The sequence below is a fragment of the Lygodium microphyllum genome, chromosome 9, assembly GCF_053477565.2.
Source record: "Lygodium microphyllum isolate KBCC chromosome 9, Lygodium_microphyllum_v1.1.10, whole genome shotgun sequence".
In the NCBI taxonomy this organism is placed as follows: domain Eukaryota; kingdom Viridiplantae; phylum Streptophyta; class Polypodiopsida; order Schizaeales; family Lygodiaceae; genus Lygodium; species Lygodium microphyllum.
Window position 1 is genome coordinate 22,525,698 of NC_141143.1, and position 18,491 is coordinate 22,544,188.

Below are 18,491 nucleotides of genomic sequence, written 5' to 3' on the forward strand. Positions count from 1 at the left end.
AGTACATCTACAACAATCCCAAATCTGCAAATGATCTCTAAGACTACTGCACCATGAATATTCAACAATACATCAACTCAATAGGAGCTGCCTAACATGTATACTACATACATATGTGGCCGAATCAACTTCTAATACACAAAATACCCATAAATTCTTTGCAATTTCTCCAAAATCTCACAAATGCGAGATAAAAGACTCAAATTTCACTGCTTACAGAACCAAGGTTGCTTCAGAAATGTCCCCATAGTGATTTCACACATCAATTTTGCCAAAATCCACAAATTTCAACAAAAGCCACAAAATTTCATTGACCAATCTGCCCCAATTGCATTAATACATGTTCCTAAGAGCATAAAACGAGCAAATTTAGTAAAATCTCACGAAATTTTGCAAAAGCCCCAATTTCTCAGGCCAATGTCAATAAATTCAGCTCAGCTAAGCAAAATTTCACTGATACATTAAAAGCCCCAAATTTTTCAAAGCCAATGTGCACAATGTTTGCAATTTCCGGATCAAATGTCACTGTCATGCATGAGCTGCATGAAATCTGGGAAAAACCCCAAATATTGGGCACAAATCTCTAAATTGTGCTTATATGCGCAAACCCCAGTTAGTGAGCAGGGGTTCTGGTTGCAAAAATATTTTTAAAAATGACAAACTGTCTTGGAAAAATATGGTGTGCGCAACCATTGACCTATTGCCTAATTTGTCTACGCCGATTCTACCTGCATGTGACTTGAGCTGCCTACGACTCGCCAACATGACCTGCACTGATCTACATTTGAGCTATCACTACCTCGAAACAGTCGCCTCACCTGTCGCTACCTGCCCCTAACCTGTCGATTGCCTAGAAGTTGTCGCCTGCACTCACATTGGCCTGACCTGACATTTCTTCGCACGGACCTCACACACAGACTTCGGGAAGCGTGTACACCTTAGCCGCAGATCTAAGACCAGTTTATAGGGAAGGGTGCACAATAGGAGTGCGAGACAAAAGTGAAGCTGCAATGTTGAGAGAGAGAGAGAGAGAGAGAGAGAGAGAGAGTGTGTGTGTGTGTGTGTGTGTGTGTGTGTGTGAACGCAGAGATGAGTGTACCAAATTGTGATGGTACACAAAGAATAAAAAATGTATTTATATGTTAGGGTACAAATAAGGATGTATTCACACCAATATAACTTTACACGGAGACGAAGGGACTTTACACCCAACATGGCTATTATGGCACCCCTTGTGCAGGTGCTTATGGGATACAAACACTCTCTAGAAATACATTTCTTTTTAAATAAACAAGGTTTCTTTCTTAATTAAGGATGTTTTGGGGCTGTTTAAGTGAAGCTAATGCATTTTTAGCTCAACAAGCGAGAGATGCAAGATCATTTGGAATCTCCTCCATCTTGTTGATGTGGTTCCTCATCATAGGGGAATTTGCGACAGAGAGTTGTTGAGGCTTCAACCCGAGGGTTATGCAATGTCCGAATGTACGAACTTGGTGAGGGGATGCCAGTCTCTTCTAGATCTTTGCAACGGTGTGGATGCATCTTATGTATATGAGCAACGAATCTGCACAACTCAAAAAGAAAAAAGAGCGGGCCATGGCATTTATCCAATCCCATAAAGCTATTGAGTTTATGACCCCTCCAATGTGGGGATCCATGGTAGATTAGGAAACATGGATTATCAAGAAATCCCATATGTCAAAGGCATCAAGTATACACTCGACTTTGCACAACCCTAGAGGGTAGTTTGTCCCATCCAACTTTTCAGAGACAAGAAGAGAGGGTATCTACAACAGTCTGGTGCCTGTTTCCAACCTACCACACACTGTTCGAAGCTGATTTCAGCATCCTGACTACTACTGCAGGTTTTTCCTGCGTTTTTAGTCTCTCTCTCTCCTACAGCCTGCGTTTGTTGTTCTCTCTCTCCTACAGCCAACATTTTTAGTCTCTCTCTCCTCACCTACGTTTTTAGTATTTCTCTCTCCTACACTGCTGTCTATATCAAATTCAGCCTTCCCTGGCTGCATTTGCTGGTGTTCGACATCCGGAGGCTGCCTTGTTGCAATTCGGGATCCGTTCAAAGTACGACACACTCTCTGGCTCGGTACCCCTACCCTGATCCTTGAGATACAAGAGTTCGAGGTACAGTATTGGTTGACTAAATAGTGTGTTTGCTGCGTGAGCATTGTATATTCAATAGTCATATCATTTCATTCATTCTCTGTGTTCATTGTCTCTAAGTTACCCTAACCCTAACTGTATTCTTCTATCAGTTTGTGCTTTGTCGTACCGTGTTATTTGTGTTTTTGTGTTAGGGTATTTCTTCACATGGTATTAGAGCCAAGTTCTCCGAGATAAACTTAGGCCTTGATCTGAAAGCTCTACACAAGGAGCAAGAACAATGAAAGGGCAGATGACTTGGACTCCTAAAGTCCTCTGACAATCAGGTCACATTGTTTCTTAACAAGCTACCACGTAAATACTTCAATTTTATGCAGCAAGTGGTTTCTCTGCCCAATTTGCCTACATTCTATGAATTTGAGTGTGAGCTATTGCGTTATACACGGCTACTTGATCAGTTTCATATGAATAATCCCTCAAAGGAGGCTCTTGTTGCTCATTCTAAGGAGCAGCAAGGAAAAGATAAACCAAATCAAACTCCAAATCAAAATCAAAATCAAAAACAAGCAAGGGAATCACAAGGAAACTCCCAATCTCAACTCAAATCCAAGTGGCGAATGTACCTAAGAATGATAGGTATTGTCAACATTGTAAAAAGGCTGGTCATTTTGACGACAAGTGTCAATCAAAGGCAAGAAGCACAGCAACAAAACCCAAGTCACAAGCCCCCACCCCTTAGTCGAGCAACCCCCATTAGTGGAGGCAGGGTGATGGCAAGGGGCAGTGGAAAGGTCAAACTCACACTGCCACCGTTCTGTGAGAGTGCGCAATAGAAGAAGGAACACCAACACAGAGAGAGAGAAAGAAAGCAAAAAACAAAGGAAGAAATACTGCATTGACTAAAATGAATGCTGAATACAAAGCTATGAAATGATCAGTCCTTACACACAGCCTGGAGCGTCAGTGAGGGCACCAGATCAGGCCGATGATGACGGCAGCACCGAAGACAAAGAAAGATGATGAAGTCAGAGTGTGCACCTGCCAAGGAAGGACGGAAGATGATAATACAAGTAACTGCCAAGTGAGAAATGGCTATAAATAGCCAAAAAACCCAAAAACTGACCGACCTAAAATTTGAGGCCAAGCAAAAATAAGTCCGACCAGCATTTAATGCTGGTAAAAATGCCAGGAATGCTCAATAAAATCCCGAAAAGGGTGGACAATGTCCAACAAGTGAGGCAGGTTGAAGAATGCAGAAAATGCCTCGAAAAATGCACATAAAATCCCAACTGGAGGAGAAAATGCACTGAAATGCAATAAATTGAGTGCTCTAGAATGAGCTATCTCCTCCGTCAAAACAAGTGATAGATAAGTCAGAGCTCCTAAAGTCCTTGTCTACTCAAACTGAGGCACACAAGCAGGAGATGACAAGGCATGACAAACATGACTGCTAACACATTCAACCATCTCAATTGGCAATATTCTCAACTCCAAAGGGCTTGTCCGACTGGTCTGATAAGGCCCACATCATAGAGACATTCGATGTGAGTTTCATCCACATCTCTGAGTTGCCTCCCAACGAGGTTACCGCAGAGGCCTACTCGTTTCACAGCCAAGCACATCAGCACATGTTTGGATTGTGGACAATGGAGATACATATCACATGACTCCTATAGAGGGCATCTTCCATACTCGAGCCCCTACAGTCGGGCGGGTCCGCGTAGAAAACAATTCCTTGGTCAAGATCCACGCTCAAGGTTGTGTCAATTTTGCAACTGACAAGGGTTCGAATCTAGCTTCGTTTAACAATCTATACCATGTCCCTCATCTTAGGTGAACTTATTATCTATTCAGTAGCTTTGCTGGTTGGGGCGAGCAATTTTCTTTACCGCGACCACAATCACAATCAACATCCTTGACTCTCAAACTAGTTTAGTGATTGCTCATGGTGAGGCACAGGCTAATGGCCTATACCACATGACCCATTTTCTTACCGAGCCGACAGTCGAGGGATCTGTGTTCCATAGCTTCCAAGCATTAGCCACATCTCAGGAGCCTACGAACAATGAGCGTCTTTGGCATTTCCGCCTAGGGTATCTTGGCTATGACTCTCTTTATGAGTTCTCGCCATGAGATGGTTGAGGGTCGTCCTCACCTAAGGCTAGCTCGAGATGTCTATAAAGCATGTCATCTCAGGAAGCAACACTGTACCTCATTCCCTCAGCAATCTACAAATAGAGCTGAGGCGCCTCTTAGATTAATTCATGTTGATCTTTATGGGCCAACATCCACTGCCGCCTTGAACTGCACGTTGTACTTCTTTTAAATAGTGGATGATCATTCGAGATACATGCGGGTGTACTTCCTCAAGCATAAGTTTGATGCTTTCACATATTTCTCTACTTGGGTGTTGCTAGTTCATAACCAGACGGGGTCGTTGTGTTGGTTGTATGAGGAGTGATAGCAGTGGTGAGTTTATCTTCCACGAGTTTTCCAAGTTTCTACAGCAACATAGCATCTCTCGCTAGCTCAACTCTACCAACTCCCCCTCTCAAAATGGAGTCATAGAGCGTTGGAACCGGACAATCATGAAAATGGCACGCTCTATGTTGCTCGCAGCAGAGCTCCCAAAGTGCCTTTGGGTTGAGGCTACTAACACTCAGGTGTACATCCTCAACCAGTGCCCAACTGCAACTCTTCCTTAAAAGACCCTGTACGAGACATTCTTTGGCTCTCGGCCTATCATATCCCACTTCAAAGTCTTCGGGTGTCGTGCATACACACACATGCCTGATGATAAAATAGGAAAACTTCTTTGGTTAATTCATACTAGGTTAGACTTAGCTTACTCACTCAACATTCTCAATCAGTATTTTATAGCACCTAGGATGTCACATTGGATTGCATGTCTTTGTGTGTTGTGTTATTTACAATATACTTATTCGTACGGCCTCACTTATGGTTCTGGTTTATATTTATAGGGGTATACTAATTCTAATTGGGTAGGAGATCCTGACATCCGACATTCCCATGGCAGCTTTCACGGCCGAGGCTGAGTATAGGGCTCTCTTCGATGGTAACATCGAGGCCATCTACCTAAGGAGCTTACAGGCAGTGCTTCACTTCCCTTGTCACTCTCTTGCCATTGTCTACTGCGGCAACCAAAGTGCCATTGCCCTTACAAGCACTCCGGTCATCACACCACGGACATGGCATGTGGGAGTCCACTTTCACTTTTCCAGAGATCAGGTTGAGCTAGGCACTATCCATCTAAAGTTCTTACCTTCATCAAACAATTTTGCAGACATTTTGACCAAAGCCATCAACTAGCCGGTTCTTCAATATCTTTTACCCATGGACACACCCTCCCCTACTTCTTTAGATTGACGAGGAGAGGGTGCTTCCCTCTTGCTTTCCCTTCCAGTTTAAGAGGAGACAGCTACTTCTCTTAATAGTGACAGTGATTATGCTTACAATTTTTAGGCATTCATTCATTCATTTATTCTTTTGTATTGTACTTATGGACATTTGTAACTTTATCCACACTATCAAGATGACATGATTGTAAAAGGGCACTTGGACAAGTGAACAATTTCCTTGCGAGGGCGCTATCCAAGTGGCACTATTACATTGCATTTTACCTGAGCATGACATCTTGCATCTCCCTTTGCATTATCCCATGCATTGGAATTCTGCTCATGAAAACATGCACATATACTCATTTATCTCTTTTTGGTCTTTTGGAGTGGTCGACTTTGGATCCACCATATTCGTGGCATTGCATATGGCAACCTCCAAGGAAGTTCTCCCTAGCTTGCTTGCTTGATTTGCTTGCTTCACATCTTTGCTATATTTGTGTCATCCACACCTTAGCCATTTTCCTTTTCCACCAACACCTAGTAATGGTAGGGATAGTATGCTTGTTTTGTGAAGATCTTGGATCTAACCATTCCTTATCACTCTCCCATTTGGGACACCAATACTCAATAGGACGAAAACTGATTTGAAACACTCACTTAATGTTAAATCCATCAAAAACCTCCAAAAAAAAATCCATAGTTGATTCCATCCACCTTTGCAAGACTTGGTAGGCCATTGGGCAAGGCAACCGACATGCACCCTTTGTCCGATGCCCTAGCCTCTCTGGATTGATCACTTGGGCTTCCTTGGTAAGATAACCATTGCCTCTGTAGTCTTAGTAGACCACTGGGCAACCGACGCACACCCTTTGTTCGATACTCTGGCTGCTTTGGAATGGAACGCCTTAGGGTAAAAGATAAAGGGGAAAAAAAAGCTTGGCTAGCCTACTTCTCATGGCACCATTGTTAGACTTGAGAAGGGGATGTTGAGCTAAAAATGCATTAGCTTCACTTAAACAGTCCCAAAACATGCTTAATTAAGAAAGAAACCTTGTTTATTTAAAAAGAAATGCATTCCTAGAGAGTGTTTGTATCCCATAAGCACAAACCCACTTGGGAGAGCCCAAACTTTCTATAAATAGGTATGCTACCCTCCATTCAGCCTTAATCTCGTTTTTGCATATTTCAAGTATTTAAGCTTGCTGCCCACACCTCGAACGCGGAGGACATTGCAATCCAAGCTGGCCATTGCTATCTACAACAATTTGGCGCATGTTTCCAACCTACCACACATTATTCAGAGCTGATTTCATGAAACATGTCGACTGCTACTGCTAGTTTTTCCTACGTTTTGTCTTTCTCTCTCCTACAACCTGCGTTTGCTTTTTTCTCTCTCCTACAGTCTGTGTTTTTTCTCTCTCCTCACCAGCGTTTTTAGTCTTTCTCTCTCCTGCACTGCCATCTGCATTAGATTCAATCTTCCTCGGCTACGTTTGTTGGTCTTCGACATCCGAAGGCTGCCTTGCTGCAATTCGAGATCTGTTTGGAGTACGACACACTCTCTAGCTCATTACCCCTGCCTTGATCGTTGAGATACAAGAGTTCGAGGTACAGTATTCATTCACTACATAGTGTGTTTGCTGCGTGAGCATTGTATATTCAATAGTCATATCATTTCATTCATTCATTCTGTTCATTGTCTCTGAGTTACCCTAACCCTAACTGTGTTCTTCTATCACTATACTTTTCGTACGGTGTTATATGTGTTTCTGTGTTACGGTATTTCTTTACATCGCTAAGATCGTGTCTTCGAAGGACCTTACTATGGCACTTCTCTCACATCTCCCATCACCAAAGCATGACGTTTCTACACCAGTCTTCTCACCTCTTTACAAGGGTTACTATCATTTGGGAGGAGCCAGTCCAGATGGTGCTTGAGGACAACGCGCATCACAAGCAAACGGATTCTAGCCAGAGCCAAAACACAAGGCCGTGTGTTTGCAACTTTATCTTTAATAAAGAACAAGCCAAATGATTTAGTAGAATTACCTCATTTATTGTAGCTTTACCTTAATCCTTTTCAATTGGAGACCACATTAGTCCAAGCTCAGTTAGGCTTAGCAAACCACACATCTAGAGCATTCCATAATGCTCAAGAGAAGGAGGTGCTCCGACTTCCTTAGTATAAATAGGCTCATGAATCTAGAGGTTGTTTCAAGATCTTTCAAATTTCATATGGGCAATTCTATGATCAACCTAGAATACACATGTTTCGATAGTTATGCTTGATTATTCACTAGTATAGTGTCACCAAAATGAAAAATGAACTTAATAATTTAATGAAACTTCATGAAGATTTTTAATTGAAATAAACTTTAATTCTAGTACCCCTAGCTCTTAGCACAGTGACCATTGCACCAACAATGAAGAATTTGACACTGGGCACACAATGGACAAGTGTACACGCTATACAATACAAGAGTAAGACAAAGTAACAAGGTATACTTTCATTAAATTGAAAGTTTGCATCTTAGAATTGAGTTACATTGAAAGCACCCAATAAGTAGCTCACTCAGTGTACTTGAGTTATAAAGCAAGCCTTAAGCTTAAGTTAGTCCAGAGAGTAGCTCACTTATGATTAATTACTAAATCTTTGACTAGCCCTTAATCAGAAACGATATCTGATAAAGAAGCAATTGGTTTCTCATTTGGAAAGCTTATCTGGGTTATTTAGGGCTCCTACTCTCTCATTTTGAGCAATCTAAGTTTAGACACAATCACTATTCTCTTCTTTACAATAGAAATTACAAGTTTTTGTCATGAAATATGAGCTGACAACATGGATGGAGCGTGGTGTAGGGAAATCAGGAAGTCCCTCCACCATCTTCCTCCGGGAAGCCAGCCTAATCGCATCAAGATCGAGATGCCCATAACGAGCATGCCAAAGCAGCCCAAGCTCGTGGGAAGCCCCCGTAGCTAAGGCTGTAAGCTTGTAAAGCCCACCTTTCTGTGTACTGGTCCAAAGACCATCACTTGTAGAAGCATCCTCCATTGTGACGGCATCCTAGGTAAAAATGACTCAAGTACCTAGCTGAGTAAGACCATGCACAGACAAGAGGTTAAAACCCAAATCAGGTACATAAAGAACTTTGGTGGAAGAAGACCGCATGTCTGAGAACATAGGTAAAGTTTCCACGCCTCAAACAGGAACTATAGAGTTGTCACCAATGGTGACAGTGCCCCCTCTCGAACGAATGTCCCGAAGTCAATCCTTCCTGAAGATCATGTGAGAAGACGCTCCACTGTCCACGAGCCAAGGCTTCTCCTGAGTGGAAGAAGCTAGGGATGTATCCTCCTCAACAGAGACATGCGCAAAGGCAGACTATCGTGGCGAGGGCCGCCTTCGAGACCTTCTCCTTAGACTTCAAATGAGGGTACTTCTGCCAACACTTCTCCTCGGGATGAGTGCCCTTCCCACAGTGTGGACACTTGGGCGGCTTCTCCTTCGCATCCTTCTTGTCCTTAGTCTTCTCCTTCTACTACTTCTTCTTCTTCCCGCCACCAGTACTTGCGGTAAAAGCCTTGGTGGAGCTAGAGCCATTGGCACCCACCTCTCGAAGACACTCGTTATGCTCCAAGACCAGCAAAAAAAGCTCCTCCCATAAGAGTTTCTAGCGGGTCCTTGAGGTGATGAGACTGGTATAGAAGACATCAAACCGAGGTGATGGCAACTGAGTCAAGAGAATCATTGCCATATCCTCGGAAGAGATCACCCGACCTAGAGAGGCAAGCTCACCTCTCATATCCTCCATCTTCATGATGTGCTCCTTTATAGATGAAGAATCATCAAGACTGAGCATTTGCAATTTCTTCTCCAAAGAGATCTTGTGAGCAAACGTCTTATGTTGGTACAAAGACGCAAGCTTCTTCCAGACTTCCGCCGCAGTCTTCAACCTATAAACATGAACAAGAACTGAGTCATGAAGACTCATAAAGAGAAAGGAACGGGCTCGTGAATTGAGCCGATCCCACAAGGCTGCACGGTCCAGAGAGGCCCCATCAAAAAGATCCACCGAGGAACGATCGATGGGTGAAGAAACCAACTCCCATAGGTCGAATGTGTCAAGGATGCACTCCACCTTGCACGACCTGAGGGAAAAGTTGGAACCTGTTAGCCTGCTCTTTTATCATTCTCAGTCTGTCATCTCCTGGTTGTGAGCTCCTGTCAGAGTCTGACACGAGACAGAGGAGCTCTGTCAGTCTATTAGTTGCTGTTTTTGTCAGTCTTCAGCCTTCGGGAGTCACACAGCCCATACTGGGCTGTTTTTGTGCAGTCGGCCCAGTTTTCTGGGCAGGTCAGCTGGGCAAGTCGGCCAAATCTGGCCAGGTCGGCCAGATTTCTGGCCTGGGGCTATATATAGCAGCCCCCCAGTCATTCCCAGCATTGTATTCTGCAGGTTCAGCACTGTCTCCGTCATCTCCCGCTCCGGCATTGGTGCTGCCAATGCCTTCAGTCTGTTCTGGTGCCCTCACTGACGCTCCGGGCTGCGTGCAGGGACTGCTCTGTCCATTTCAGTGTATTCAGCATTCATCTCAGTCAGTGCAGACTTTCTTCCTTCATTCCCTGCTTTCTCTCTCCTCTCCTCTGTGTTCGTGTTCTTCTTCCGTTGCGCACTCTCACATGGTATCATCGCCTGATTGAGAGCACGGAGGACATACCCTCTGGAGAGAGATACCTCACTGCTGCTGTCATCTGATCAGCAACTGCCCAAGCGACATCTTCTGGAGGCTTTTCAGCCTGCGTTTTCTGTACACGCTGACTACAGAGGCTGCCACGTCATCCAGCGACACAACAACCCTGCGTTTTCCACCAGGCTATCCCTCCTTCTGCTGGGCGACTCGTCTACAGCCTGCGTTTTGCTGTTCTGCTGGTCGCTTCCACTCCAGGCGGCACATTTCCTGCTGGCGACTCATTTCCTGGCTGTTTCCTGGTGCTGGTGGTCTCTTTTCTGGTGATCATCATCAGTTATCTTTGCATTTTGCAGATCCAGGTGTTTGTAGGCATTCTCAGCCTGCGTCTTGGTGGTTGGTGACCACACTGCTGGTCATATTTCGACATCGGCACAACTTTCTTTGGTATTTTGCAGATTGGAAGATGTCTTACCAGTTTTCAGGCTTTGATGACTCAGAGGATGAACTTCTTTCTCATCATTCCTCTGAGCGGAGGCGAGATTATCACGAGGTACGACGTCGGGAAGAACCTCCTCGCACTCGTCCTTCTTCAGTCCATGCATCTCAGAGGGTTCCATCTACCGTGAAGGTATCTTCCGTGAAGACTGCTTCAGATGTGCGGATGCCTTCCTTGATTCCCTCCATTCAGGTGCCGATTCTCCCTTCCTTTCCGAAGGAAGATAGGTTGGATGGTTCCAGCTACTCCCTCTGGTCGTGCAAAGTGGCCTGCATCCTAGATACATTTGACCTTTGGGAGCTTGTTTCTTCACCCATCGACCGTCCCCCCGCGGATTCATCCGATGGCACCTCTATGGACCGTGTAGCCTTATGGGATAGGCTCAACTCTCGAGCCCGTTCCTTTCTTTTTATGAGTCTACATAATTCCGTTCTTGTACATGTTCACAGGTTACAGACCGCGGCGGAAGTGTGGAAGAAGCTTGCGTCTTTGTATCAGCACAAGACGTTTGCCCACAAGATTTCCTTGGAGAAGAAGTTACGGATGCTCAGTCTTGATGATTCTCCTTCTATGAAGGAGCACATCACGAAGATGGAGGATATGCGAGGCGAGTTAGCCTCTCTTGGTCGTATGATATCGTCTGAGGATATGGCGATGATTCTGTTGACTCAGCTGCCATCACCCCGTTATGATGTCTTCTATACCAGCCTCATCACCTCGAGAGAGAGAGAGAAAGAGAAAGCAGAAAATGAAGGAAGAAAATCTGCATTGACAGTAATGAATGCTGAATACAAAACTATGGACTGATCAGTCCCTACACGCAGCCCAAAGCGTCAGTGAGGGCACCAAATCAGGCTGGGGACAATAGTACCAATGTCGGAGTGGAAACAGAGGAGTGTGTGCTGGAATCTGCAAAAGAAGTAAATGAGGCTGACAGGGGGGGCAACTATAAATAGTCCCCCCCATCATCAAAACTGGTTGACTTGCCAGAAAACTGGCCTGTCCGACCTGCCCAGGCCCCATACTATCTGACCTGCCCATATTATGGACCAACTGCACACAACACGAGCACAACAACCAAGAGCTGACCGACTGGCAAAGAAAGAAGACAGGCTAACATGTGGAAGTAGCCAATCATCTCCTCTTAGCATGGAAAATCCATTGGGCAGCTTTGTAACTCCGTTTACAACAAGGTATACTGCTGTTTTTGATATACATATCAAAAAAACATGTTATCACAACACTACAAGCTAAGTTCCTCTCTTCTCCTCTTAGATCTCAAGCCTAGTGCACTTTTCGGGCAATTTTGTTGCAAAGAAAGCAATGTTCTTACAATTTCATCACAAGAAATCCTTCAGTTTGCAAGAGGAACAATATGGGATTGCATTTGGGCAAATGCTCCATACATTGGGTTCAAATGTTGATTATAATTTTTTAGGTTTGGCAGGCTGAAGTTTTCATTTACATTTTTAAGCACTCTACAATTGGTTGGAGGCCAACATTAAAGGTAACACAGTCATTGTGCACTTGTGGATCAATTGTATCACGAGAAATCACTGAAATACAGCCATTTGTAAATCAATTTCAAGCATACATCAGTGATCTAAAAAAATACCACATAGGGCACCAAGCTTTGTGGCTAGCAGGTGTCGTGTGGTGCAAGAGTACTCTAGCTCCAATTGTGTGCAGATTTTTCTTACTAAATTTATATGAATTAAGAGTTTGCTAAAATACGATCTACTATCCTTTGGGCTTCTGAAGGCCAATTTCATACAGTGAGTACCCATTTTGAGAACTATGGATTACACAATTGTGATTGGTTATATACTAGTGCAATACCTACCATCTTGATAAATGTCTATGACGCTACATGAAGTAATAGCAATGTACTTGGATACTTGGAAACATGTATAAACCATTGTACATGGACAATACGTGCAATAGTGCTAGTATGCTTGATTACTAGAAAACATGTATTGGTTATTTCACATGTTGTCTTGGATCTTAATTGCATACAATCAAGGTCGCTTTAGAGGGTATATCACCAAAATGAGAAATGAATATAATGATTAATTTCATCTTCACCAAGATCTTGCTTAAGATGAACTTTAATTATAGTATCCCTCACTCTTGGCATGGTGACCATTGCATTGGCAATGAAAGGATTTGGCATCAGGAATGCAATGGACAAGTATACAAGCTACATGGCACAAGGGTAGAGCAAAAGGAATAAGGTGCAATGTGAAACTTTCATTCTATTGAAAGTTTGCACATTAGAATTGAGTTACATGGAAAGTTTTACCCAATAAGCAACTCAAGTTATAAAGCTGGCATTGTACTTAAGTGTGGTCTAGTGAGCACCTCACTTATCATTAACCACCCGAGTATTAATGAACATTTAAATTCAATTAAGGAGCAGTTGGGTACTCGTTTAAAAAGTCGATCTTGACTATCTAGAGTCTCCTCCTCTTTCTTTTTGAGTAGCCCAACTTTAGATACAACCATCTTCTTTTCTTTACTACAAAAATTGCAAGTTTCAGCAATGGAACATGAGCTAACAATATATATGGAGTGAAAACACTAGCCAATCTTCTCCTCTCAGTATGGGGAATCCATTGGGTAGCTTTGCAACTCCATTAACAGGAAGGTGCACTACTGTTTTTTAATCTAAATTTCACCACCAAAACATGTTACAGCACAATGGTCTAAGATTCTCTCCTCTTTCAAGATCTTCGACCTTGCGTACTTTCTAGACACCTTTGTCACAAAGAAAGTGAATTTCTCACAATTTCATCAAGAGAAGTCCATTTGTTTGTGAGAGGAATAGTGAGGAATTGCATGGAAGCTATGCATGACAATTGTCAAGGCAAATGCTCAACCAAATTGGATTCAAATCCTAGCTATCATTTTTATGATTTAGCATGTTGAAGTGTTCATACGGATTTTTGAACGCTCCACAATTGGTTGGAAGCCAACCTTGAAGGTGACAAGGTCACTGTGCACCCATGGATCAATTGTGCTGCAAGAAATCACTGAAATACAACCATTTGCCATTGATTTTGAGCAAACATCAATAATCTAAAGAAATACCAAAAGGAGCGCTAAGCTTGGGGACCAACGAGTGTCATGTGTGGTGCAAGAGCACTCTAGCTCCAATCATGTGTGGATGAGCAGCTATCATACTATATCTACTACCATTTACATATTCTATACCTCTTCATTAGCATGCTTGATTGTGGTTGTGTATTATTGGGTCTTACCTTTGTATGAACTCTGGAGCTAGTTTAAAACAACTCACTCACAAAACCAAAAAAACCAAGTCCCATTTGCTTGGGAGACTCAAAAGAATGTATCCATCACCTCTGCGATCCTAATAGGTCCTTGGGCAATCCAAAGTGACACACTTGGCTTAATGCTTTGGTCTTTTTGGGTGAGACCTTTCAGGTCAAGGCTGAGCCATCTCTTCACTCTACTTGGTCTCCCATTCTGGGACTAAGAGGGGGAGTTGAGAAACCAAATTGTGCCTCCTTAATTATGATGTTTTTCGAGCATTTTTCAGCTCATTAAAATGACCTCAAAAATGCAACTTTTCCTTTTTGTATGACGTGTCACATGTGTCACTCATCATTGCTTCAGCCCACAATTATTGCCATCATCAATTTACCCTCACCTACACCATCCAGAGGTGTTGCCCTTGCTGTCACTTACTGCTATTGTTCCAGGTCTTCCAAGTCTGCTACAGACATCACGATCTGTCCAACTGCCTCACTCCAGACCAGCTGGCAACCTATTGCAGACTGCCACACAACATCTCAGTTGCTGGGTTTTTTATCTGCACTACTACATCTTTGCTGATTACGTCAAATCCTGATCTACATTTTGCTGCATGACATCTCAGTTGCTACATTTTCGATCTGCATTACTTCGTCTTGGCTGATCACGTCAAATCCTGTTCTACGCTTGCTGCTCCAGCACTTCATCATCAGACTCTGCATCATCCTCATTAGATTTTCAGTCATTTTCTTCTCTGACTGACCCTCAGCTGCTGCTTGACATCACCCTGAGTTTTTGTCTACTGCATCTACATCAGATTTGATAGTATTGCTGCACCAGGGCAGAGGACATTACTCTCTAGCACTCTCCCTCAGTCCACTCCCACGAGTGACAAAAGTCAATGGGTGTCCAACATCTCCAATCCTTGAGCATCTCATTTGTATCATCTTCTTCACTCATTCATTTACATCATTCGTTCGTTCATCAGATGACTTCCCCCTTTTCCCGTCTTGTGTTCTCATCTGAGTTCGTTGTGTTTTAGTCATGTTCTGCTTCCCACCTGCCACAAGCCAAATAACATCATCACCAGCTTGTTTACTGCTGCTCAGTCAAAGAACATTCTCGCCAGCCTGTTCAGTGCTCCCCAGCCTGTCACCATGCATCTGCAGCCTGTATTTGGCTTCACAATGTTCTGATCACAGGCAATTGCCTGCGGGCTGCGAGTGCAAGGCTGTTTAATGTAAAAGTAATGATGAGTGCAAGGAACATTGGACAGCCATAAATAGGTGCCCACTGCACCAGCCCAAGTGCCCAGAGTCATGCATCAGCCTATTTATGCTCTGTGCAGCTGATCTCACTCGACTTGCATATGTCCCACTCATCCACAATTGGTCTGGCAATGGATCTGGTGCACAATCTGCATCCTTTCCTGAAGCTATGAGTGTAGTTCATGAACTTGGACTACATTTTCCACTTAAACACACTTAGTTGTGGCATCTAATTTCACAACTATTGTCACAGGTACTGCAAAAGGAGTAGTAAAAGACAAGCAGCAAATTCTCATTTTCAACAATCCACAGCAGTTTCCAATTACCCATATCTATTTTCAAGTATGTCATTTTAGCATTCAGCAAATTTAGGTTTCAGCACTAGACATCTACATACTAAGCAGTAGGTATGCCTAGCAGGTTCACAATACAGCATCTGTCGTTGTTGTTGGGCAAATTTAGAAGCATAGTCATCACTAAATTACACATATGGGGGAAAAAAAAACATTCAGAATTCTTTTCAAACAACCTGCTAAGAATCACTTTGATCGCTTCTAACATTTGGGTATAAAGATGAAAGAATGTGTATTTTAATCACACACATGATGCATTTGCACGTGATAATAGGAGTCACAAGATCCTGACTTAAAGTTCTTGTGGTTGTTAAATTCTGAAAACAATCATGTATTTGCTAATGTTTAAAGGTTCTTACCCAGGCATATATGACCATTGCTATATATGTGAGGGTGCAGTGGCGCAGGTGGTAGAAAGATGACCTACACCATCATTATGCACATATAAGTATACATGGGTGCAGGGGAGCAGGCACCCAATTCATTACACCATCATATAAAAGTATAAGCATAACAATATATGCAAAAGATGATATAAAAAGATGGGGTGTAAGATGAGTTCCCCCCCCCCCCAAATTTAGTATCAGAAAGAGACAGCTTGAAATGCAAGAAAGATACCTGAGGAGTTTCAATGGGGTACTGTTCAGGAAAATCAATTTGTAGCTGAAATAATTCATCCGCATAGAGTGTACCTGCCGCCCCTTTGAATTCAATAACCCACCTGTATGACACAATTGACATTAAACAAATAAGAGTCTTATCTGGAATTACTGCTTCAAAGCCATGGCTTCTCCTATTTTGTTATGCACTGTTATTGAATAAGACGTAATCCATTATCAATGCTACAAAATGCAGGCAAAATCTTAGAAAGCATTCAGAAGCAACAAACCTTTTCAACCTCTTTGGACAGTGTGAAAAACTGAATGCCTACTTTCTTGCTTCAGACAAGCTGTCTTGCCCTGGAAGAGCCCATTTAGCCAGCACTGGAAACATATAGGAGCTATTTGGATGGTGTTTCTGCTACTAGTGTTTACAATATATGACCTATTCACAGGTAGATTTTCTAGATAGATCTCATTTTGGCATAAGAGTATCCTGCATTACATGATCAAGAAATGATACTAGTGCTTAAAATCTACGAACTTAAGTTTTCAAGATGAATCTTATTAAGATATAGGGGAAATCCTTAATTTCATAATTAAACGGTAGTAGAAATGGACAGCCCTTTGTCTACTACATGCCAGAAGCCTTAAGAACGCAATTATAGTTGAATTCAGCAATCCTATAGCTTATGATAATTTAATCAATTCAAAACAAATCACTCCGATAGGTAGAGATTCAGCAACCCCATGGCTTGCAACGATTTCATAATTCAACGCACAAATAAACAGGACTTGATTCACTTGAAGATTGTCGATGACGACAGATTGAATCTGGTAGTTTGACTTAGTACTTTCCATGACATCGAATGGCATCAATTTAATGGGACCATTTGGCTTACTTTTGAAGATCATCCATGACAACGGGATTGAACTCGGATGGAGGATTTACTAGCCACTCCATCAACTCCGTCTGGATTCTGTTGATCGCCATTTTGCTCAGGCCCTAGATTCAACAAAGTGATTCCATAAGGTGCATGCGTACAGAATAACATGGCCATTTCATGTCCATCCTCATCATGATTAAAACAAGTTGTGAAGAACAAAAGATCGTGGAAAGATATGGTGGTCACAAAGGGACTGATAAATGCGAGATAGTTGAGTAGGCAGCACCTGCTGAGCCGATGATGTGCTCATGGCGGACTCTGAGATGCAAAGCAACCTGCAGAATGCCGGTCTCGACAACAATGCCCAGGCAAGGCAACCTGCAAAATGCCACTTTCGGCAAATAATGCGCAGGCGGCAAGCTCGCCCTTTTCATTTTTTTCCCGAGTGCCCTTTTTAGCTAACTTCAAGAATCACGCTGCCTCTTTCCAAATTTTTAAACCTTCGAGCTGCCTCAAATCTTATCCACGCACGGCTTCACACGTATTGCTTTCACTTTCTCAAGGACTCGGTGAGATAAATCTCGCTTTCTTTGAAATAGCTTCATCTCTCACACCCCCTCTTTTATACTTTGGTAGCTTTGCTAGGCACAAGGTTAACAAGAGATATTGTTGCCCTTCTTGAAAGTAGTTCTACAGCCAATCTTTTGATAGTGATGATGACGCCATCCTTGCCCTAAATGTCTGCGATGCAACTTTGAGCAAGAGAACATGCATGTGCATGCAAGTACAGTGGACTCACAGTCCATTGATAAATCCATGGATTAAATCTTTGAACAAAAAGAGATTTTGATATGATGGTCTATTGAAACATTGTCATCATTGGCATCTACCAATATACATCATCTTTATTTAGCAAGATCCATTTCATTCTCAATAATACTTCATTAGCAGCATACATTACTCCTCTATCAAGACCATAACTTCTTCAAAGCTAGTTCATTAGGATCATCCGAGCATTCCATGTCTGTAGTGCAAAAACCAATGCTACCTTTCGTTAGTCTACCATATTTTGTATGTAATTCATCTCCTGGGTGTGATCTTCATCAAAGTCTAATAGAGGCATTGGAGCTCTAACAATTCTAGAGCACTCTGTTAGTCTGTATTACTTTTCCAACAAGTGTTGCTAACACTATGCAACCTACAATTTTCTAGATTTTCCGGCAGTTAAGAGCCTAGTCATTTGCAATTTGAGCTAGGTGGTATGTTTATTAGTGGGTAGTAATATTTTTCATCTCCATTTTGGCTAGTCAATCATACTTGGCATGTGAACTACATTTATTTGCCTCCCCTTCAGCTGATCAATTAGTTTCAACCTCTTTTGCCTATTTATAGCTAATCTCAACTTGATGGGTAGATCATTTTTGTTTTCTTCAAATTGCACAC

The 18,491-nt window shown here is 42.7% G+C and overlaps 1 protein-coding gene across 1 annotated transcript in view; it reads right to left on the reverse strand.

The window, feature by feature from the left end:
• Window positions 1-17,519, reverse strand: part of LOC148030863 (putative ubiquitin-conjugating enzyme E2 18) — a 39,625-nt gene extending 22,106 nt beyond the window's left edge. Inside the window, exons 1-4 of the mRNA XM_087685629.1 lie at window positions 17,335-17,519; window positions 17,064-17,167; window positions 16,181-16,283; window positions 15,922-15,985 (exon numbers count right to left, since the gene is read on the reverse strand). Coding sequence (XP_087541755.1) covers window positions 15,922-15,985; window positions 16,181-16,283; window positions 17,064-17,167; window positions 17,335-17,358 — 295 coding nt within the window. The 5' untranslated portion in view covers window positions 17,359-17,519. The remainder of the gene's footprint in view (window positions 1-15,921; window positions 15,986-16,180; window positions 16,284-17,063; window positions 17,168-17,334) is intronic.
• Between the last annotated feature and the right edge of the window lie 972 nt (window positions 17,520-18,491).